The sequence below is a fragment of the Thunnus albacares genome, chromosome 7 (assembly GCF_914725855.1).
Source record: "Thunnus albacares chromosome 7, fThuAlb1.1, whole genome shotgun sequence".
Classification (NCBI taxonomy): Eukaryota; Metazoa; Chordata; class Actinopteri; order Scombriformes; family Scombridae; genus Thunnus; species Thunnus albacares.
In genome coordinates, this window is record NC_058112.1 from 2,559,055 (window position 1) to 2,583,122 (window position 24,068).

The 24,068-nt window shown below is 38.5% G+C and overlaps 2 protein-coding genes across 4 annotated transcripts in view; one reads left to right on the forward strand and one right to left on the reverse strand.

Moving 5' to 3' along the window:
* The window catches only part of ckap5 (cytoskeleton associated protein 5), a 39,221-nt gene extending 24,478 nt beyond the window's left edge, over window positions 1–14,743 (reverse strand). For all 3 annotated transcript variants that reach the window (XM_044357573.1, XM_044357572.1, XM_044357571.1), the window contains exons 1-14: window positions 14,631–14,743; window positions 11,038–11,134; window positions 8,775–8,968; window positions 4,972–5,178; window positions 3,766–3,937; window positions 3,511–3,640; window positions 3,267–3,367; window positions 2,973–3,086; window positions 2,694–2,798; window positions 2,140–2,229; window positions 1,017–1,181; window positions 697–825; window positions 390–563; window positions 177–278 (exon numbers count right to left, since the gene is read on the reverse strand). In XM_044357573.1, coding sequence (XP_044213508.1) covers window positions 177–278; window positions 390–563; window positions 697–825; window positions 1,017–1,181; window positions 2,140–2,229; window positions 2,694–2,798; window positions 2,973–3,086; window positions 3,267–3,367; window positions 3,511–3,640; window positions 3,766–3,937; window positions 4,972–5,178; window positions 8,775–8,968; window positions 11,038–11,094 — 1,740 coding nt within the window. In that variant the 5' untranslated portion in view covers window positions 11,095–11,134; window positions 14,631–14,743. The remainder of the gene's footprint in view (window positions 1–176; window positions 279–389; window positions 564–696; window positions 826–1,016; window positions 1,182–2,139; window positions 2,230–2,693; window positions 2,799–2,972; window positions 3,087–3,266; window positions 3,368–3,510; window positions 3,641–3,765; window positions 3,938–4,971; window positions 5,179–8,774; window positions 8,969–11,037; window positions 11,135–14,630) is intronic.
* A 2,682-nt stretch (window positions 14,744–17,425) lies between these two features.
* Window positions 17,426–23,779, forward strand: c7h11orf49 (chromosome 7 C11orf49 homolog). The gene is made up of 9 exons (XM_044357590.1): window positions 17,426–17,678; window positions 18,121–18,223; window positions 19,076–19,206; window positions 20,309–20,393; window positions 20,895–20,980; window positions 21,164–21,371; window positions 21,675–21,784; window positions 22,338–22,401; window positions 22,631–23,779. The coding sequence occupies exons 1-9, from the start codon at window positions 17,597–17,599 to the stop codon at window positions 22,797–22,799; spliced, it is 1,038 nt and encodes a 345-aa protein (XP_044213525.1). The 5' UTR covers window positions 17,426–17,596; the 3' UTR covers window positions 22,800–23,779.
* The last annotated feature ends 289 nt before the right edge of the window (window positions 23,780–24,068 follow it).

Genomic DNA, 24,068 nt, shown 5'->3' on the forward strand with positions numbered 1-24,068 from the left:
TTAAAACCAAACAAATTGGCTTTATAAATGTTTTATGAGGAAGGAAATGCATCAAACAAGTTTGTTAGACCTCAGGAATACATACAATGAGTTTTGTTGAGTAGCAATGCAAACATTAACTTTTGTTTACAAGAAAATTCCACAGGGCCCCTTTAAGTGTCTGTGCATGGACTTACCGACAATTCAGTTTCTGCTATCTCTTTATTGTCAGAGCTCTTTTTGGTTTTTCCACCAGCTGCAGAGGATGGTTTGCCTTTTTTAGGTGGACCTGCTGACGACTACGAGAGACAAGAAAGAGAGTCAAGTACAACTGTAGACATTAAGCTCCTTTAGGTCATTGGTTATTACATTCCATGAACCAGCAAAATTGGGCTACAGCTAAGATTTACCTTGCTGGCAGGTTGGGTCTTCTTGGGTGGGGCAGAAGATTTAGATGGAGCTTCAGCAGGGGGAGGAGCTCTAGCTGCTGGCTTCTTGTCTCCCCCTCCACTTGCTGCTCCTCCTCCCCCTCCAGCACCCTTCTTCCCTCCTGCAAGCTCCACTTTATCAGCACACTCCTTTATCTGTTAACACATTCAATACAGGACAGTTGTTAGCAGAGAATGACAGTTATTCAGACAAAAATAAAACCGGGAGCTTTCTTCTGGTATAACCAATCATCCTACTGTTCATCCCCATCAGTCCACTGAGCCTCACCTTGTCCAGTTTGAGTTTATCCAAATCAGTGAGGAAGGGGTTCACAGCTTTCTCTCCAACCACTTTCATGGCCGTCCCCAAAGCTTCAAAAGCAGCATCACGCACCTCTGGAGCCGAGTCATTCACTTGCTGATGGAGTTACAGAGAGAAATGGACAGACAGCACAACAGATAAGAGAGAAAAACATTTGATGCTTATTTATTTTCACCATTCTGCTTTATTTCAACGTCATAGCAGCAACAACTTTGTTAATTACCACATTATTAACAAACAAGAACACTAATATCACTCTAAGACATTTCCACCCAGCATGTGTGTACCTTTATGAGCGCAGCACAGAAGGGTTTGAGGACGCTCTTGGGCAGTGTGGCCTGGGTGCAGTGTCTGAAGGAGCGGGCCAGAAAAAGAGAGGCTTGCTGCTTAATGGACGGGTTCTTATTGTCCATCACACCCAGGATGTCCTCTGAAAGGTTCTGTAGGGTGGTCTGGGGAAAAAGGAAAAAAAGATTATCAAATGTAACATTATATAACCTAAAAAAAAAAAAAACAACAATCCATCAATTTATCTAATTTAAATGAGAGTATCTTCTATAATGCATTAGAAGGAAGTCTGGGGAGTCAGTAGAGTGCTCTATAAATATCAGTCATTAAGTTAGCAATCGGTGCACGAGGGTTTGCAGCAGCAGTGCCAAGTGAAGAGAAGCCAACTGAAAAAGGCTTTTTGAAAAAAAAAAAAAAATGGCTCCACTCAGTCAACATCATTAGGTTAGTCATGACTTCAAACAAAGTCTACTGGTGAAAATAGAATTACAACGTTGACAGCTTTGGCACAGCTTATTGTGACCAAGAGATTATATGAAGTCACACTGTCATAACAAAGGGGAGTGACCCTACTAACAAGTATTATGTGTGTATCAAAGCCTGATGTATCTTATTCCTCTGTGTCATAGCTCTCCCATGTCGTTCAGAAACTATTAAAAACACATAAATAAGCCAAACTGTTGCAGTGGATGATCATTACACATTAGATCAGATTGACTGTAACTAAAATGACAAATACAAAGAACAGGATATGGCTAAAACTAAAAAGCTACAGCATGTACCCATGTACAAATACAACAAGTAAGAAGAACATCCCAACATACTGAAAATAAAAGAGCAAAGAACAAGCATATCTTTGAAGTTAATGTACTAGGAGTGCAGATTTTCAGCCATATGGACATGGCTTGACATAAGGTACACATCCCACAGAAGCCACACATTCCAGGCAAAATAAAAGCCACTCCAATGGTGAGAATGAAAAGTATTCTCAGACTTCGTGTCTTTGCCTTTCCTTTGCGTGTGTGTGCCAAATAATTCTTTCATTACCCTGCTGCTGTTTCATTTTTCATTGGATGATTGAAGAAGACCTGCTCAGTGCAAGGATTTTGACTCTACACTTACAGTATGGAAGATGGCGTCAATAGCCTCCTGCAGGGCCTGGACAACCTGAGGCTTCTTCTCTTTGAACTTCTCCAGAATGGTTGGAGCCACCTGGGGATACACACAAAGCTCTCATTTAGTGACGATCAATGATCTTGAATCAATGGTGCATTATATTCTTCCAGTTCTTGTTCCGTGAGTGAGGGGTTGTTTAACTCCTTGTGGTTCTAATGTTGCATAATGGCACCTGCAACCTGCTCTTTCCACATCATCTTAGGCTGTCATATTAAACTGTCAAGGACAGAGTGCGAAGCAAAGGCTGTTGTGCCTGAGAACTGTTTTTCTATATGCTGACTTATATAACAAACTGTTATATACTAACATACCAACATGACTAAAGGAAAATGGTAAAAAGATAGATTAATTAAAACAATTATTTTGCTAATGATATCCAGCAGCTCCTCTGAAATTTAAAAACAAACTCACACATTTAACACAGAAATCTTCCCCACATGTTGAGACTGGTTATTAAACATAACATTGCTATTAAATATTAAGAGATTCTTTTAACTTACTTGTCCTGCATATGTTCCAAACTTCTTCCTGAGACCAGAGGCCAGTCCAGCTAGACATTTAGCTGCCATTGTAACCAGCATCACGTTGGCGTCTTTCCCCACAACCTACAACATAACAGTCAGTGAACAATGTGGTGTTACCAGATTGGCCCTCATCCTAATTCTGGGTAAGACATTTGATTTAGGACAACAAATTTTGATAATTTGTTTGTACATGTCTACAGTAACTTCCAGATACAATAGACCAACAGAAAACATGCAAATGACGGCACTCAGTACCTTCTTCAGTGCTCTGACTAGGTCTCCATAGTCTCCGTTCTCTAGTTTGGGGTTCTTGGTCAGAGCCTCTACAGCTTCCAGAGCTTCTTTCCTCTCCTGCCACTTTTTAGCTTCCTGGAAAGACACACAGAGCCAGGTCACATACACACCAACATTCATGGTTCCATCACATAGTAACTTACAAATTCACACACACTTCAGTTTTTCTTTCCATGACAATGATTTGGTCTGAATTAACAAAATTACTTTTTGAAGCCTTTGAGCAGTGCACATACTGTAGTTCAATTAACTTACTATTTTCTCGTAGAAGTCTTTGGGCATCTTAGAGAGAATCTCCACAGCTTCCAGCAGTTCATAAGGATCCACTGCTGCCACTGTTTCCTCCTCATCCTCTCCTGAAAATAGCAAAAGAAGAAGAGAGGACATCAGACTGTGACTCCACAACCACTTGCTGAAGTGTACAAATCCCAATGATATCATGGAATCAGTAAGAGTATCATATGTAACCCTGTGTAGTTTGCGACCTAGTTAAACATACCATCAGACTGTTCTCCTTGGGCTTGCTGCTGTTCAAACTTTGCCTTCAGGTCCTGCTGGGAGCGCAGGAACCTGATCTGCTTGGGAGGAGACGAAGGTAGCTTCACCCATTCCTCCTCCAGCTCCTTCAGCTACAGGGACAGAGGACAGAAAGACCTTGTTAAGTTTGATGTGAATCTTAAAGCTGAGCTTTAAAGTTCATGTTTTGCGTGTGTGTGTGTGTGTGTGTGTGTGTGTGTGTGTGTGTGTCTCCCACCTGTACAGAGTTGATGTTCTGTAGTGGAGGTCTCAGAGCATCTCGGATCCATTTGTAGATTTCTATAGCAAGCAGCTTGGCTTCGTCTCTCACTGCCTTCTCTCTGGACTCAAACTGTTTGGGTAAAATCTTCACTACTGGCTTCAAAGTCACTATCTTTGATCCAAACTCACTGAGGGAAGATATAACAGACAGAGTCAACAGATGATTAGTGGATGATTATCTGGATCTGGAGACAAAAGACACTGCCAGACTGAAGAACCAGTGTGATTGTTCAGATCTAAATGACACTGATCTGCTCAATGTGGGATTGTTTTATCAGTATTTTACTTTATTATTTTACTTTGAAGTAAAGTAATTTACTTTGTTTAATTTTTTCTGTCATGATTCATGTTTTGTAACAATGAGGTAAAAAAATGAGCAAGTTTTGTGTTGTTAAGATTTGTTATAAACTCCTAGATATGACCCAGTATCCCAAATGGGGTTGGTTTAAGGCAGTATCTTGGACTTTGACCAGTTCATAGAGTAGACAAATAACTTAAACATGATTGGACTGATAGAAGAGTTGTTGACATTAGTTAAGTATAAAAGAATGTCATCTGCATATTGAATTGTTTTTTTTTGATGGTATGACTGTTTCAATGCCTTATATGCTATTGCTTTGTCTTTTGCATGCTACAGATGGTTCTATAAGAAGAGCAAATAATGCCAAAGATAATGGACATCCTTTGGATGATCTTATGGGGGATAATTTGTTGCAGGGAGCTTGCATTTATGGGAAATTTTGTGGTTTAACTGGATCGCCGTCTACCATTTCTATTCATGTGACTCAGGGTTGTGACTTGTATTTTGTGCATGTAGTACGCTTGTTAACCAATTAGATAGATAGTAACGAAGCTAGAACAAACTAAACTAATTGCTAAATGTTACATCAATAGCTTGTTATTATTAGCTGGGTAAAGAGCAAAGCAAAGCCAACATCAGTCTAGTTATACTGGGGAAGGTTTAATTTATGGATTAAACTCAGAATATTAGACATTTCTGATCAAAATAAAATATTGTATGTTCAAAAACAATGGCTCATTCATAAATAATATGGTTAGAAAGTAAGGCAAGATATGTGCACAAACGTGTACCTTATTTTCATCTAGACACTTGTGTGCTTATATCTGTGTGGTCACTCTAACCTGGGAAAGTAGCACTGACCTGAGAGCCTTCCTGAGCGCCTCAATGCAGGCCACCACTATCTTGGGGTTCTTGTTGTCCAGTCCTTTGAGCAGCTCGTCCTGCACCACCTCAGCCTTCTCTATCTCGATGTACATCAGACAGATGTCTGTGCCCAGTTCCTTGGCCCGGGCCTTCGGCTGGTTAAACACTTTGGTCACCACACCTGACACCACCTCACCTGTCGTCCTGTAGCAAAGGGCACAGATACAACCAGTCTGTCAGAACACATTGGATATACTGATGTACAGAAGTGTTTGACTTGCATGGGTTTATGCACATAGATAAGTCTAAATTTAGCCAGGCAATGGCTATTTTCATACAAATATTTAAACCATTGAACCCAGCTACAGTGCAGGAAAACATTTATGTATGCGTCCTCAGTTTTGACAAAAAACATTGTACTTGAAGAGTAGAAAAAGTTGTGCAGTCTGCTGTGTGGAACTGGATTCTTCACCACTTCTACTTTTGTAGCAAATGAAATACTGCTAATTTGTAGAGCTACTTGAAAAGTCACAAAAAGGTCCCTTTTCTGACCACTCAAACACCCACAGCAGTAAAAAAAAAAAAACACTATGAAGGTGATTGTCTTATAACCTCAGCAAGTCAAAGATACGGCTCTGATCACCTCTACAAAGCAAGGGATGATTGATTGATTAATGCTACTCAATGTCTTCTCATAACCACAAACACTTAATGTTGTGCTACCGGCTCTAATTTCAGCAGCAGTTGTGCCAGGAATGTGAAAAATACATCATTTATAGGCCACAGCAGATTTATCATCAAGCTGAACTATGGAATCATACAATGACGACAGCTGGTTTTTATCAATAATGACTTCAACATGTTTTTTTCCTTCTTTTTGTTAAAAACGGTGTCCGTGAATCCTGGGAGAAAATGGTCTCAATTCTGAAAGTTGAAAAACTTTTTTTGACAGAAGAATTTTCTATATTTGTTTATTTTGCCACAGTGGATTGTTTACTCTATTTTGATACGGCTTTTATTACACTGGAATTTAAACACATTCAATATATCTATTATTTTGATGATCACCTGTGGTTGTTAACAAGGACTTCTCTGGGATGATTACAGAATTTTCAATTAAATCCTTTTGTTTTAAGTTTAAGTTGTAACTGGCAGTTTCGTTTTGATCTTATATTCAGATCCTCTTTTCCCAGTTGATTGTGGCTATTATACAGTATATTCATTATTCACAATTTAATTGTTTAAGTAATTCTGTGTATCTTTCTAGTTCTTTAATTTTATTTTTGATTCACTCATTCTCGATTTCAAAGTTACTACAAGGTAGGTCTACAAGGTACTTCATATTTTATTGTGTCTGGCTTGCAGATGTGCACTAAATCTGTGGTTGTAGCCATATCCACACAAGGGACTGAGAACATTTATTCTATGATGAACACCTGAGCCAGTTTGATGTCCCTGTAACTGATGAACAGCCAGTTTGGGATCGAAACATAGTTTTCTTTATTACATTTAGAAAGAGTACTATGTTTTTATAGGAACATTTTACAGTGTTGTGAGTCCTTGGAAAGCCGAAAGTACCAACAAAGTCTGCTCGCCATTTTATCCAAGTGTTCAATGTTAGAGTGAATTGTATGTACTATTTAATGCCTTCAAACATTCATACAATAGAACGCTACTAGAAATGCCAACACACAGTTGTATGCCTCCACCAGCCAATCAAGTTGCAGTTTACATCCATGTCTGTCCAGACTCATAATATTGGTAGTGAAGACTAGGGGTGTACAAAAAAACAAAACAAAACAAAAAAAAAAAAAAACGGTTCACATAAGAATCGCGATTCTATCTCTGCCAATTCAGTTTCAGTAAATGTTTACATTTGATTCAGTGTGATTTTTTCTTCTTTGAGACCTATAAAAGTGCCTACTACAGTCAAATGGAAAGAGTAACTCAAAACATCAATCTAGAATCAAATCTATGAATGTATTGAATTGAGAATTGGTTTTGAATCACGAATCGATTGTGAATCGAATAGTGACCCCTAGAATCGGAATTGAACGCATTGAATCGTGAGATCGTGCACCCCTAGTGAAGACTAAGTGTCTTCTTTGGCAAAATTGAAGTTATCACTATATCGACATGTTTGATTCCCGTGAATAATTTCTAGTGGGAAACATGCTGTCTTCACTTAGAGACTATTTTTACAGAAGAGTACAGAGGACTGATAGAGAGCTTCCTCGTATGGTGCAACGATAATCACCTGAAGCTCAATATCAGCAAAACCAATGAGCTTATAGTGGACTACCAGAGGAACAGGAGGCCCCCTGTCCAGGTTGTCATCCAGGGAGAGGAAGTGAAGATGATGGAGTCATACAATTATTTTGGTGTCCAAAGCAATGTCATCACTTCATCATTTTATCCTATTAGTAATTTGTGTGAAGCTTTGTCATAATTAGCATATGAATTTTTGAGTTATGGCCAAAAATGTGTTTGTGAGGTCACAGTGACCTTGACCTGACCACCAAATTCTAAATCAGTTCATCCTTGAGTCCAAGTGGACATTTGTGACAGATCTGAAGAAATTCCCCTCAAGGCATTCCTGAGATGTCACCTTCATGAAAATGGGACGGACAGATGAACAGAAGTATGGGCAGACAGACAACCCGAAAACATAATGCATGACATAGCTATCACTGGTGCGGAAGCATAAAAGCAGTGTCCAAGGCGTGTACACTATTTGTTGCAAACAATTTCACAATGCACTTTCCGGTGTGACCAGGCACTGTATCTGGCACCAAACTGAACTCCCAAAGCGCTGGTGGCTCAGCTGGATTATAATAACTACAATATTACTACTATGGATTTGTATTTGAGACATTGTGGGTTCAAACATCACAACTGATGGCCATCAGTTGACTGGCCTAGTTGACATCCTGACAGACCTTTCTAAAGACAAACATTTTGACTTGTCAAACAAAGGGTTAACTGTACAGCTCCAGGGCCTGTGTACTGTGTACACTGGCATGACTTACTGATACAATTAAAAAAGAAAACAGTCATCATTGATACTAATGGTTACCTGTGTTTTTCCTGCTATGAGAAGTTAAAATGAATGCAGTGAAAAGGGTTTATTGTTCTGCAGGTAAATGTTGGGTGGGGCTGTGGCATCAGTGCAGCTGGGAACACCTCAGCCCAATCGCCTCTCTTCTCTCACAGAGATCATGTGCTGTGTTCTTGTTTCTTTGTCCTGCTGCTGTGCAGCATGGTCACACCACATTCCTCTCTCTTTGCTGATCAGTAATCACCACATCCCATTTCTTCTAGGCAGTTATGTGTTTGGTAATACATTTAAACATATCCTCTGAGCCTCTTATTATTCACTGTGGTCTATGAGACAGTCACAGTGGCCATTCTTTTGCGCTGTGGCGAAAAATTGGAATTTTCTGTTCTTTGATCCTTTATACAATGAACAGAATGTCTCAGAGCTTCGTCAGCTGACATCCAAAAACAAATCCATGTGGTGTCTTGAAAGCCTGCCTTGCTGGCAGAAACGACTCCAACTGGAGCTGCTGCATACAGTATTAAAAAGATCCACTGACAGACCTCTGACCGTAAGTAACAATCAGCCATGAATCAAGTTACTCACTTACAGAAGAGTGCTCTACAATGAGTTACACAAAGCCTTATAACAAAATTCACCCCTTTAAACTGAGTTTAACATCTTTTGAGGCTCATTCCACACATGCCAACACTCATTCCAGACTTTTTAAAAAGTGAAAATTCTTGTTGCAACCATGACTTACTTCCCAGCAACATGAGCGTTTTCAATGAAGGCCAGGGCAGCCTCCAGGCCTTTAAGCTGAGCCACGGCATTTGAGTCAGTGACAAACTTCTTTATGAGTCCCAGGTACTTCCCCCACTCTGGACTCTTCTCATCTTCTATCCTCTGGAACAACTTCAGAGCTTCTTCATAACCATTCAGACGTGCTTTCCACACCTAGACATTAGCAAGTACAGAGAGAGAGAGGGAGTAAACACAGTTAAATACACATCATCTGGGATTTGTCAAACTCATTCAGTCAGGCTTCTCTTTCTCCTTTGAGAAAAAGAGAGCAAAACTAGACAAATACACACAAATGTGAAGAGTCTTTCCAGTTCATAGTGGGAAAATGGAGGTCTTAATAACAGTCAGAGGATGTGACCTACATTCATAATGGATGAACCTCTCTGTTACATGTCATCTTCCTCTCCATTTGCCCTCTTATTATACTGTAGGACAAACATGTTTGTTGACTGGCTTTTCTTCCAGGCTCATTTGTGAGCTTAGAGTGGACTAATGATGAGTGGACTCATCACTAGAAAACAGGACTGTTCAGATCCAATGTTATCAGTCAGCAGCAAAATAAAGGAGAGAACATCTTACATCTCCAGTAGGACATTCCCACCCATGTTAAACAAATTAACAGGGGAGTTTCATTTGTGGCTTGATAATATACAGACCATGTTAAATAGAAGTGCAGCAGGAAACTGAGATAAGCCTACAATCTGTCAGCTTGTTATTCTTTCTCTGGTTCCACCTCAACAATGATTTGTATTTTGATATAGAGTCTAAAATTAGCTCTCTGGCTCACACACTCAGGAAGGTAAAAACAATACCTGCTGAGACCACAACATTGTTTTAATCATCATTTCTATACACTTGTCTTAGAAAAAAAACTATTGATGTGCCACCCTACCTAATAAAACTTTTATTTCATGCACAAAATTCTGATGTTGATTTAAAAAGTAATCAAATATACTTCATATATTTTTGTTATATAAATACATGCATTTGTAGCTTAAATATAAAAAGGATAAGGCTGGCGTTATTCCATGTTGTAATAATGTTCAACAAATCCTGTGAAAAAACCATCTCCCAATACTTTTTGACTTCCCTATAGGAAGTTTCACAGCAGGCATGTTGACTTGTCATAATAAGAAAAGCACAGGTGTTACTAATAACATTAACAATGGCTCTTTTCTATTCAAGTGTCTCAGTTAGCCATGACATTGTGACAGTGAGCCAGCATCAACAATAGCAGGACCCTGAAACTGAAGTAGCTAAATGGAATTTAGCCATCCTTAATTCTATGATTTATACCTGTGCTTTTCCTGCTGCGACATGTCAAAGTGTCTTTTGCAAATCTGCAAAAATTCTATATTGCCCCTCAGCCCTAAGCCTATTGGTTCCACTGAAGACAAATCTGTAAAAAAAAAAAGCTCACAAACGTATTGTTTCATTTTTAAAAGACTCAGTATTTTCACAAACAGCTGGTCACTGTAGTTTTTAAACAAACATTACTAAATGAGGAGGAAAAATTGCATTTGTTGGGGACATTTGGTGTTCTACTAAGTATTTCTGGGAGCAGGACGGGGTGTGTGGAATTCAGTCGAAATAAACTACAGTGTGTGTGTTCATGGTAATGAAGGAACATGTCACCCAGTGAAACAGTGTGACTCATTAATGTGTCAAATGCCAATGGACTGAGTGAAGCAGTCTGACAGGCAATTGGGAGTCTATTTGATGCAAAGCAAGTGTGTTTTGAGAAAAAAAAAAAGAGACTTGGTAAGACTTGGATTAAATTTGTGTATTAGTTTAATCCTAAACTTTAAGCCTTTTGGAGGGATCCAAATACAGATAAATATGAAGTAAGCAAGTTTGTAAGAAAGATTAACAGGCAGAAACGGTGGATATTACAGTGAACCTGTAAAATGAGTATGATTTTGTTATACTGTACAATAAGGGGGGCATTTCCAGTAAAGATGAGCTGCAGCAAATACCAGATAATGAGTAGAATCCATTAGCTAGTCTGAAAATCTATATGGCTCTACACTGACTCTATGAGACCACAAAAGGAAACACTTTGTACAATCACTCTCTGATCACAAGGCACTCAAGCTTCTCTTTGGAGGAGACAGTCCATTGGATGGGTTGGATGTGACAAACATCTGACTTAAAAAGGAAATATTTTTAAACTGAGCAAGTTGAAGTAAACTGCAGAGAATGTCATGGAGTGAGTTGGTCACCTTGTGTTCACATTTCTGGTCGATGGGAAGCTTCATCCACTCGCTATCGTCCCCCATGATGGCCACTCGGGGGGTGGGCTTCCCCAAAGGTATTCAACTAGAAAACAACGACAGCATTATCAACACAAAACAACATTCAGTGCACTGCATCTGTAGTTTACTGCTGGAGGAACAAGTGAAAGCTAAAAAATCATCAGACATTCTGGTGTCAGCCGAGCAGTGCTTGTGCTTTAAAACAAAAATGCTAATTTCATCAGAAAAAATGGCTTGTAAACATTCAGCAACACTAAGACTGCAGAGTAGCCAGTTACACTCTAATAATCATGACAAATACACACAACTGGTTCTGCATCTACTGAAATTGCCAGGGGGGGTGCGACTTGATCCACATAGTCCACACAATATTTTCTGCTTTAGTAAACAAAAACAGAAAATCTATTCACCCATCTACAGTATGTAATCCACATTAGTGCTTTTAGTTAGCTAGTTTTTCTAACTTTTTCCAGGTGACCCAAAGAAAAAGTGGAACATGCGTAGCACACTCAGTCAGTATCTAAAACAGCCCAAAAGCTGGTGCTGAATGTCTGGTCAGAGTCATAGTTCTGTTTACTTATTCACTGATCAGATAGATACTGCTTCTAATCACAGTTTGGACAGTTTTAGACTGTGCTTTATTCAGGCAAGCTTCTTGTACAGCTGCTTGTGATTAGTCAACATTTAACATTTGAGATGTTTGACTTCATTTGTTAAATGAAAAAAAGGTTTGTAAGAAATCATTTATATATATAAAAAAAGAAGTAATATTCAGCCAGTCAAATAAAAATGCCACCAATAAAAAATAAATAGCTAAATATTGCTGCAATATTTGCCCTGCATTTTCTTCTTCTTCTTCGCATATCTGCTAACATACACGCCATATAATAAAAGGTCAAAACCTAACATCGGCCAATAATATCAGCCTGGCCATGTATCACTCTGTTCTACTTTACAAACTCCATTTAAAATCCCATTTCAGAGCAGATGCATAACTTTACAATGTTTTTAACTGTAGAGCAGATGCATTGAAATTAAAAAAATATTTCACCAGAAAGCTTGACTAACATGTAAAGATTCCTTCCAAACATGTTTTAAGACATAAAAATACTGTTAGTAAAATAACAATAACAACAACAACAACAACAACAATAAGAATAAGAATAATCTGATATGGTTTTCCATTAAAAAAAAAAGTTTGCCTAAATTACCTAGTAGGAAATTCTTAAAATTACATCTCCTCCTTCTCCCTCATTTAAAAATATGGAATTTATGAATATACACATATTGTTCATTTCAAATTTTTAACTGCTGGGCACAAGATGGTGGGATTGGCATTTAAACTAGTTGTGATGTCACAAATCATGCTCGTAGGTACTTGCCTTAAACTCAGATTTAAGGTGAGCACAGAAAAACTTCCCCCCTTCAGCAGACGAATGTGGAAACAGTGTAACTCTGCACATACATCATTCTGCACAGTGAAGCTCAGACATACAGCTGAAGTAACAATAAGCAAAACACATTTTTGAGTGGAGGGGGACCTAAAATATATGGGCAGCAGTGGGGATTGCAGGAAAGCTATCTTAGAGAGACAAGCAAACTCTTAGTATCAACATGTCATTTTACATTTACTTAAGCAATGAAAGAGAAACAGTGTAATGCAACATATGGGTGGCAGAGTGACCTCATGTCTACACAGACTGCCCCCTAATTTAAAGGTCTAAGGTTCAGAGGCTGCAACAGTCTGTTCAATGTCAAGTCGAGTAAAAGTGCTTCACCAAAGATACTACTTTGTCAGTTTTTGTCAATAAAAGAGACGCCAACTCCTGGAAAGTTATTTCTACAGTTAAAATCTTCCTCCACTTGACAGCATAAGCATGTGACTGTCTAATGCACTTTCAGGGAGGAGCTATGCTAGTAAAATATGAAAGCGGCTGTTAGATTTCAGGCACAAAGTAATGATTTACTATTGAGTGGCTGGTGAATTTGAACATTTATCTGTCAGTGGCTGGTAGATGTTCACATTTTACAACGTTAACTTCCCACCCTGGTTCATTTTTCATATTGATCCAGCCCAGTCTGGAAAATAGGCTAAAGACATTTAAGGGTTCTTTGTTGTTGTTTTACACATACACAAGCAAACTTAGCAACTGTAGCCTTTAAAATAGTTTATAGGTATATTTATTTTAAAACTTCAGACTCTTGACACAAAAACTAAACCAGACCTCTGGATGGAAGGAATATCAAACTCCATTAAAAATTGCTAATTTAATGTGACCTTGATTATTCATAAAAGCTAGGTGCGCATACACATAGGACATGACTTGATACCCTTCCAAGAGTTGTCTCATCACAATGACAGATTCTGCATGCACCTGATCCAACAAGCAGCATTTCATTTGAAAACATTTCAATTGAAGAAATGCTTCTTATCATCAGCCACAATGGCTAACTTACTAACTAACACCCACCTGAGTGTTTCTGGTGAAAAGAGACTGTGGGAGTACCAAGCCAAGCAATTTCAAGGTTGATAATCTTTTAAACAAAGTGATGTGGTATTTTGGATGTGTGTAGGAACGAAATCCTGAAACTGTAAATCTAAACAATGCTGACCAAAATCAAATATTTCAGTATTACATGTGGATAACATGGGCAAGCAGGCAGATGCATTCAATATTCACTCCACTCTGACACATCAGTCTAGCTCAGAGATGTTTACCACTTAAGTGTAATAAGGCATTTAAGGCCAATCTAAAATTGATAATATTTATTATCAGATACTACGGGACTAATAATATCAACATATCGCCCAGCTTTAGTCCCAATCATATGTTGTTTCACAGATATGAACGTGTGCATGAGAAATGCAGCAGTAGCGAGAATTCATGTGCATACAAGAATGAACACACGAAGGCTTGAAGTAACACAGACTTTACATTGCATACTTAAATCTTCAGACAGCTGAGCATAGCTTTTACACAGCTCCCTACATGCACTCTGAAACTGGACAGCACCCTCACATCTCGTCATAATCAGGTTAACGTTAACAGCCGTCTGAATGCTATGCTATCATCTAACCATTTCCCTGGTTGCAGCCCATGGCATTGCCTGTTTGCTCAAACTGGGAGTGGTAAAGCATCTTAAGTTAGTTACTTGTCAGATGAACGCCATTAACTAACGTTAACGTTAGCTAATTTAGCAACAACAGTGACAGTTGCTACGTTAGCCCGTTAACCCGCTCATTCTCATTTAAGCAGCTTCAGCAGAAACATGCCAGCATTTTCAGCACACATTAACGGACAATATATAGCCTGCTACAATATGTGTGAACTATGCTAGACAGCAAATACCAGAGAGCTTATTGTTTGGTAGCGGACAGTAGCCGCCGCTAGCTGCTTAGAAACAGCTATGAGCTAAGCTTCCATCCGCGCCAACACAACCAGGCCTAACAACGCACTTCACAACGGCAGCTAAAGAAACACAACGGCCTAACAAGCAAGCTCAGAGTAGCATACGAGTACTAATTAAAATAAGGAAATAAATTTATACCGCTGAGATACCTGTTTGCGTCTCTAAGAGACAATACGATGCTGGCCGTCCAGTGAGATGGAGGTGATAATGGGATCACTACGGAGAAGCCCGGCCGAGCTTTATACAAGCGTTGCCAGTAACACCCAGAACACAAAACGCAGCTTCCGGTTCAAAATAAAATCAACAGCTACAACGTCCCTCCCGGTTAACACAAAGTTTCGAATTAATCAACAAATGTTGTGTATTAATGAATATCTTAAGTGATACAACATTAAATACACATTTTAATTTGTTTATGCTCCTTTGTGTACAATTTAGACATTTCGTGCTTTTATTCTAAATAAAATGAACACCCTTTCCGGTCCTGTCACGTCTGCTGATGTGTAACTTGTCGCTACTTTTTGAAATTCCTCCAAGGGCGGAGAGACAGCGGGAGGGGCGGAGACAGGGGCGCCACCCTAACTACATCACTGTTGTGTTGAATCATAGACCTTATATACAGTCTTACTGCACGATTAATTAAATCTAGGCTAAAAAACGCCAGCACACACACCCAATTATTGGACTTCACCCCTCACACATTTATATTTTGCCCATTAGCGATAGTCTAATGGGCATCCTTATTTGTGACTAGATTTCAAATTTGATTGGTTGAATTTAAACTCAGGCCCTCCCCCAAGGTGTGATCACCCGTTAGCGATTGGGCCATTTTCTCCTTAGAAGAGATTTGATTGGCTGAATTGAAACTTTGCCCTTCCTCATCTATGATAACCGTTTTCTTATTGGTCCATTTTGTGTATTGCCTTTACAGATTTACTATTTGATTGGTTATTTATATGATTATACATTAATATTATTAATTTATTATCATTTTTATCATTGTTATTCATACATGATGTATTTGTACACCTTTACAAAAAAAACCTTGGCTCATCATGTGCCAAAATTAAAGGTCCAGGGTATTCTCACAGTTTTTTTTAACAATGGGGTTTAAAAAAGAGAAACACTTGTACCCATTCACAAAATACCTTCCCTCCCTTTCTAAGACTCAGAAATACAACATTCTCAATTAGTAGTCATTCATCATTAATGTTAGTTTCTTCATTCTTCAAGGTATGTAATGAGCACAATTTTTGCCTCTACAGAAACAACACATTCTGTTAATTTAGAAATGTAGTTCATGAACTAAGAGAAGAGTCTCCTGAGCTCCCACTTCTCTACAGAGATGGTATTCTAAGTCCTAAGTGACAGGCAGAAAACCATGAAATCATGTCAGAAAAATACAACAACTATAACACTTCACACAAAATAGAACAATCCATGCCAGCCTCTCACTGCAACTTCCATTACCAAATGTGAGACTGTAGCTTACATCTCCAACAACGCAAAATATAAAACACCAACAGCCACTCAACTACTGAAAACAAATGTAAAAGACAATAATAATCTGTAACATCTGTCTGACAGTTCTGCACAGGATATACACATTTTAGCCTAACTTCAAAGATAAACATTCAACAGACACTGTAGAATTACATTCAACATTCTCTATCAATACACCCAAAAAAATCACTTCTGGAGAGCAGCACAGATTTAGAAAGTTGGACAGTACATATAGGGGCAGGCAGGTGGAGTAAATAAACAATACTATAATTCAGTCAGTGGATCTTATTTATGGGATTGTTCTCTGTGTTGAGCAAGGGTCTAGTGCAAAACAGAAAATATGAGGGTTAACATCAATTTGAGGTACTGTAGTTTTCCCAACACAAGAAAAACACAAGCAAACCGACTTGCAAGCTGATAGAGAGGGAGAACAGTCACTTTGTATTTTAATTGTCCAGGAACAACATCACTAGCCTAACAATTGAGTCTTGATTATAACAATGGCTGCACTACAGACATGATGCTGAAATAGTAATAAGCATAAAAAACAATAGATATTAAACAAATATCATAACCTAATGTACTTTTTAATCCTTTAATTTATCTATTGATGCTACACTTTACTCTACAATTTAAGGTTATTGCTTCTTCTTACAGCATGTTACTGTTGTAGCTGCTCTAGGTGGAGCTAGTTTTAACTACTTTATATACAATTAGCTTGTTAAGTGCAGTGGTTCACAACCTAGGGGTCGGGCCCCTCCAAAGGGTCACCAGATAAATCTGAGGGGTCGTGAGATGATTAATGGGAGAGGAAAGAAATTCTGATACACAAATCTGTTTTCAGTTTTTGGACTTTTTCTCTAATATTTGATTTTTGGTAAAATATTGGATCATTTGAACATTTATTGAAATGAAAGCATGTGAGAAGTTTAGAGGGAAAAATCACTATTTGGTGGAACTGTTAACAACTCATAGACATGTGAAATGTGACCCCGACTACACACTGCTTTTTGTAAGACGTCAAAAGCCAAAAAGGTTGGAAACCACTGGTTTCATCTTGTATTTTAAAAGCTTGTTAAATTATCCATTGTGTCAAATCTTCATCTAAAAAGTAACTAAAGCTGTCAAATATATGTAGTGGAGTAGAAAATACAACACTTCCCTCTGAAATGTGGTGGAGTGGAAGTATAAAGTAGCATCAAATGGAAATACTCAAACAAAGTACAAATACCTCAAAATTGTAGTTAAGTACAGTATTTCAGAAAATGTACTTACTTTCCACCACTGATAATAGCATGTTATTTGTCGACCACACAGAAATCTCTGCCAAAAACCAATTGTTAATATGATTATTATTATTATTGTTATTATTATTATTATTATGTGGAAAACCGCAGAGGAACCTTTGTGCCCTCTGTTGTTCGGGGGCATTTAATTAATGTAACTCACAACATCCCCGCTGTTTCCATGGAAGCCCACCATGTCAGGACCCGGACAGTCACCGCTGTGAAAGCTAGCAGAATCCCAGGACTAGAGAAATGCAATGATTTAATGTGAACGTAGCTAGCAAGACAGTTCACTGTTTACAGTTACGTACGTCTCAAGCTTATAAATGTTCATGTCGACGTTATCTCCTGAAATGACGACTAGGATGAACCGTTTTAATACCACCGTTCCCGTTGACGAATACCTCGGTAGGTTCTATGCTAACTGTGCATTTTTAACAGCAAACTGTGTTTTTGTTCTTGCAACCCACGTTAGCCAATCTTTTAACTGAGGCACTTTTTGAGTCAGCTGCGAGTAAGTCAACGTTAAGTTGTCGGTCACCAGCTCAATGAGTCCCCATTTGAATAACTCAAAGAAGTGAATATAATTAGGATTTCATAATGCTATTAGCTTATTTTAAGAGTTTCCACAACGTGTGGTACCGCGGCTAGCAACATAAATTGAGAAAAAAGGCACGATTTTTTTCCTAGCTTAGGGTTTAGTGAGTTATGAGTTAATTTCTAGCTTATTCAAAATCATTTTTGTACTGAGCATGAATTGAGACTATCAACCAGTCAAATGTTATATTTCTCATGTCTGTGTCTCTTTCCATCCGTCCCTGTGTGTGTATATATCTATATTTCCTCACAGCGGACAGTAACGTGTTGTTCTACCTGAGTGATGCTGTGACGCAGCTGCTGGAACATAAAGAAGAATACACCCAGTTTGGGGTGACCCGCTACTTTGCTGAATAGTATGTTACACTGGATACACAGTCAGTCACAGCTGTAAAGACAAGGTTCAGACAGGAGGCCTGGAGAAAAGGTTTTAACGGATGTAGGCTTTTTAAATGAAAGGAACACACAACAAAATGGCATGCATTAACAGATTATTGTAAACCACTCCAAGCCCCTTGTTTAATACCAAGAACAAAGTCGTGACAATGTTCCTATGTAGGCAGAATATGCTCAACCATAGCTAATATGCAATAATGTATGTACCTAGCAGTACATATTTGTACATCTGAACACATTTCTGTATATGAAGTAGGGCTGCAACAACTAGTCATTTAATCAATTAGTCGGTCAATAGAAAATTAATCTGTAACTACTTTGATAATCAATTGTATTAGTCATTCTTAAAGCAAAAATGCCGACATTTTTCATTTTTCAGTCCTCAAATGTGAAGATTTCATGCTTGTATTTGTCATACACTATAGTAAATTGAATATATTGTTTTGGACTGTTGGTTGGGAAAAACATGACATTTGAAGACGTCACTTGACGACTCTAGAAAATCGTACTGGTCATTTTTTTTTTTTTACTATTTTCTACGATTTTACAGACCAAATGATCAATCGATTGATCAGCAAAATAATTGTCAGATTAATCATTTGTGAGAATAATAAATAGCTGCAGTTTTAATATAAAGTTCTTCTGTTTTTTTCAAACTGCGAAAAACAGTTACACACATTTTTGTTTCACCTGTACAGTAATACTGTGATGCTGCCTGTCTAAATGCATTGGTTATTGTAAATGCAGCTCAGTGTATCTTCTGTATGAATTTAGCTAACTGATTCTATTCATTTTTAAATTTGTGTTTGTAGTTTCAGCAGTGTGAAGAACAGTAACCACGTCCTCTTCAGAGAGTATAACTACATCAAGGCCACTCCTTATAACAGAGCCTCCTTCATCAGAGTCTTCTGGAGATGCTACAGACAGATCGGCAAGAGTGGAGGTGAGTGAGAGTAGTTAAATGACAGCTTATTACGACTTGGATTTTATTTTTGTAACTCTAGCCATCAATTCTATCAGTTCCGATAACACTGTATTCACCAGAGTAATTGCTGAGATCATATATTGTTAAATAGACTTGTCTGGATCTGTTGATGATGAATATGATTAGCTGTTCTCTTCAATCCTGCCTGGTTAGCAACTTTGTAAGACTAGTTATCCAGGATCTCCAGTGTAAGGGTTAACACAGAAGCCAAGTGACCCAAAGAGAGCCTGAGTAAGTTGACCATACTTCTTGAGATGTGCCAAAGATCAATGACGAGGTTAAATACAAAATAAGGTACAAAGCAGCGATGTGGACAACTTCATGAAGTCAGCCATGAAAATGTAGAGAGAAGCAGTTCAGTCAATTAGCAATACCTCTGTCTCCAATTGTATCATTTTCAGCTGCTTCATGGCTTGTGTAGCTTATAGGTTGTTACTATGGGTGACTTTGAAACAAATCTATGTGGTGAAGGTGCAGGAAACTCAAAATTGTACATTTTGTAGCTAAAAAGTGTTAATTATGTATATCGACCAGCCCTCAGCTTTTGTGTTGCTGGGTTTTTAAAACATGCAGCAGTGTTTTGGTCCAAACATGAAACACTGCTCTTCCCTGATTTGTGATTGACAATCATTAAGCTATTTAGTATTTAGTGTTGTACATTATGATAATTGTTCACCATAAAGTTCCACTGAGTTTATTCCAAGTGACCAAGAAAAAGGATATTTGTGTGCAGCGTTAATTTCAGCAAATCTGGATTCAAAACTTTCCATTTTTGTTGGGTTGGAAGTGGTGAGCTGCTCTATTTTCAGTTGTAGGAAACTCATCTGAGTCAAACATATAGTTTATGGCTGTTAGATTCCTTTGTGCTGCCATAGTAACCTACACCATGTGGGTTTGTTGCTCTTGATTTTATTTGCATCTACTTGAAACACCTTTATCATCCTGGAGTCTAGACTTCTGTAATAAGATTTGCTATAAACTCTTCTAAATCAAGTTTCCTGTTCCTAACAATGTGTAAATGAGAAATAAGCAGCCTTCTATATGTGCTGTTGTATTCCAGACTTACTGTCAATGTTGGAGTACAGGTCTCTGCTGCAGTTACTGTGTCCAGACTTTCCAGTGGAGATGGTGCAGAGTGCAGCCAGGTCAGTACACTGAACCACCACACACAAGAGACATCACCCTTTCCACTCAGCACACTTTACTACCTCCAATAAACCTTTAGACCAGGATCACAACTCCAAATAGGTCACACCTTTGTGTGTTTGTTCACTACAATTGTAAAACTACACCAGAGCGACAGTGCTACACTAACAAAAGGTGTTTTTGGTTTTATCACTTTCCTGCACTCAACAGCTCCCCTCTTGTTCCTCCTTTGTGTTACACTGACCTGATTGTCAGTCGTGATAAACAAGGTCAAAGTTGAAACTGATTGAACTTTGATTGCAGCACAGTAAAGCTCCTCTGCAAGGTTTCTTCTTCTCTTTACAGAAAAACAACGGCTCCATGCTGTTTTATCACTGTATTATCACTGATCATGTGTAGATGTCCTGAAGGGGAAAACAACTCCTTAAATGACCAGTTACCCACTGACACAACAGGTTGACATCATAGTGTTTTAAACTGGTTTTCTTCTTTTCCTGTAGAATTGTCCTGATGGACGACGCTATAGACTGTCTGATGTCTTTCTCTGATTTCCTTTACGCCTTCCAGCTGCAGTTCTACTACCAAGGTACTTCTGTTTAATAACGTCTGTCCATATCAGGATTGAACTCATATCAGTTCGGCTATATTCCTCAAGTGTTGATAGAATCCAGATATAGACAGTAACAATTCTTACTAATACTTGAAAAGAGTCAGCTAAAAACAGATGCCTTATACTAATGTTCACCCATCTGCCACATCCTGTTTCTAGAGTTCCTGGACAGTGTGCTGGTGATCTACCAGGATCTGTTAGCAGGGAAGAGTCCAAACACAGTCATCGTCCCCACATCCACCTCCATCGAGCAGCTCCCCTCTGTGGCTGCAGAGGAGAATGACAAAGAGGAGCATCAGCAGGACGGGGTGGAGCCGTCCACTCTGGCTCAGTGTATAGATGCCCTCTGTGACAGGTTAAAACACAGGTACAACAACTTTAGTCCTGGCACCAGACCCCTCTAGAATCTTGCTCTTTAATATTATGGTATATGTAGTGTTAACAATAAAAGACTTGACTGTCAGATAGTGGAAGCTGTGTCAGAGTATGTGTTTTAATGTGGCCTCTGATGTTAATTTGCTTCCCTGCCTCTGTCCAGTTTCTGTGCAGTGCCTCATCTATGTGCAGTGTCGTTGAGCACTTAACTGTAACAGTTTGTTGTTATGTGTGTGTTATAGCTGACGTTTCTGCGTGTGTGTGTGTGTGCGTGTGTGTGTGTGTGTGTACACAGTCATCCTCCCAGGTCCTGTATGAGAGAAGTATTGGAACAGACTGACAAAGTCTCTTACTACAGTTTACTAATGAGCCTGGCTAAACATGAGACGATTAACCAAACCATTGGTAAGTTAAACATTACACATTACCTAAATACTACTGCTACTGCTGCTGCTATTACTACTACTTTAATGCTAATGCTACTGCAACTACTGCTACTACTAGTGCAACTACTACTACTGCTATTACTACTAGTCAAGTCAGTTTTATTTATATAGCTCCAGATCACAACAGAAGTAGTAGTAATCACTCTCCATATAGTTCTGGTCTCCTGAGAAAAATATCTGTCTCTTTAGCTACTAAATGCTCTGTTGTCTGCTGTTTGGGGCTGGACAGGTAGTGTACAGTGGGTTCATGTAGGGGTTGATGAGAGCTCTGAGATTGAACCACACAGTAAATGTGCTGTAAAAGCATAGACTGTATGTGTAAAACCAAAACAATAATCTAAAAAAGAACAAAAAAATATGTAGAGCTGCAGAATTTTAGGCTCTAGGTTCATCACTACCAGTAACCCTTTCACATTACACAGAATAATTAGATTGAAATGTAAATGTAGGGAATATGGATTAATACAGCTTTGAAATCTTACATCCTCCCTTTGTTCCCTTGTTCTCTGCAGGAGCGTTACCCAGCAAGGCAGAGCTGCTTATTGACCCAGAGATGGACCAAGAACTGGACAAACTGTAAGAGCACACACACACACACACACACACACACCTAAATCGACAGGCATATAACTGTATACTGTGTACTGCACAGGGTGACTGCATCATAATAAGCCAACATATTTTTTTTGAATGCTTTTCCTTTTCTTTTCATTGCTCTTTACTTACTGTCTTCTTTGCTTTCTTTTTTCTTCTCCTTTTCTCTGTTCTTCTCTTTATTTCTCTTATGCTGTCCCGTTCTCTCCAGTATTGCTCAGATCTCAGTCAGTCCCAGCAGCAACAGCAGCGGCAGTGCAGTGGGGGGGCTGAAGGAGGTGCAGAGGAAGGCCTCCCCCAGGAGGAACATCCACCACAGGAGGAAGATGGAGGTGGAGAGCGACGGCTCCACTGAGGAGACAGATTCCTCTGAAAACTGACCTTTCAACCACTGACCTCTGGCCTTTCACCACTCTGTGACACATCACCTGCCATCTTAAGTCCAAAACACACAATGATCATTATGATTCGCATGAAAACTGTTTGCTATGTAATCCAGAAAGGCAGTGAGGGATCAAGTGAAATGACTACCCTTGGATATTTATTGTAATCTTTTGAAACAAAATGTTTTTATTGCTCTCACTGTTGGTTGGTAGTAATATGGTTGGTAGTAATAAAAAGTAATATTTCTTTAGCTAGTCATAAATAGTATGATCAACAAGTTGGATATCAGTGATAACACTACATTTAACACTCAGTGACATGTATTCACACTTTCCAATACTCCTTAGTTGTCATGTTGGAGATGCCTCTTGAAACAGCATTTATACTATACAGTCATGAAACACCAAAACTTAAGTGGTTTAACAAAAAGTTAAACCAGTAAAGTTGTTTTAGCTACTTTAAGTTAGCAGTTCCTTATTAAGCAAAATAAGGTTTCATTGCTGTTTACAGAATGACACCTGAAGCTGGTGTAATAACAGATAGGAACCTCTTTCATATTTGAGGTGCAAGTTTTGACTGCAAATACTTGATTTGTTCTTAAAAGTAACACTTCATGTTAGCAAACCAACCTTGCTTATCAACTTATCACACGGTGTGAGTAGATGTATTCCCACTGCCTTAAATCTCTCTAAATGTTAAAGATGACAACAACACTGGACATTAAGTTCCCTAAAGTAAAATGTATTATAATAATAATAATCTGCTGTGTTGAGCATGTTAAAGAACACAGTGACAGGACATTTTCCTCTTCCTGCCTGTTCATTACCTGCAGCTCAATCATAAACTGTATAGCACTAATTTATTTATTACTTTTTTAAATTGGTGAATAGAATGATAAGACACTTAAAATGTGAATGTGATATGACATGTATGAGGATCATCGTTAACACTGTGAATAATAAAGATGTAACTGTGATGCCTGTTTCTGATAATTGCTAATCTGACTCTTGACGCTCCTGCCCAGATTACCCTGATGACATCATCAAAGTATCATGATGACATCATATGGGTAATCTAAGTGTTGCCACAGGTTGAGTAGTACTAATTAATAAAGCCAACCTTGAGCTAATATGAGTCAAGACTGGCTTTTTTCTTCTATCTATACTTTGAAAGACCTGTGAGTGATGTGAAATTTCTTTGGATAGTAAGTGCTGAAAATCAAGTAAAGTATGGATGTAAGAAAATAAGATAATTATCGTTTGGAT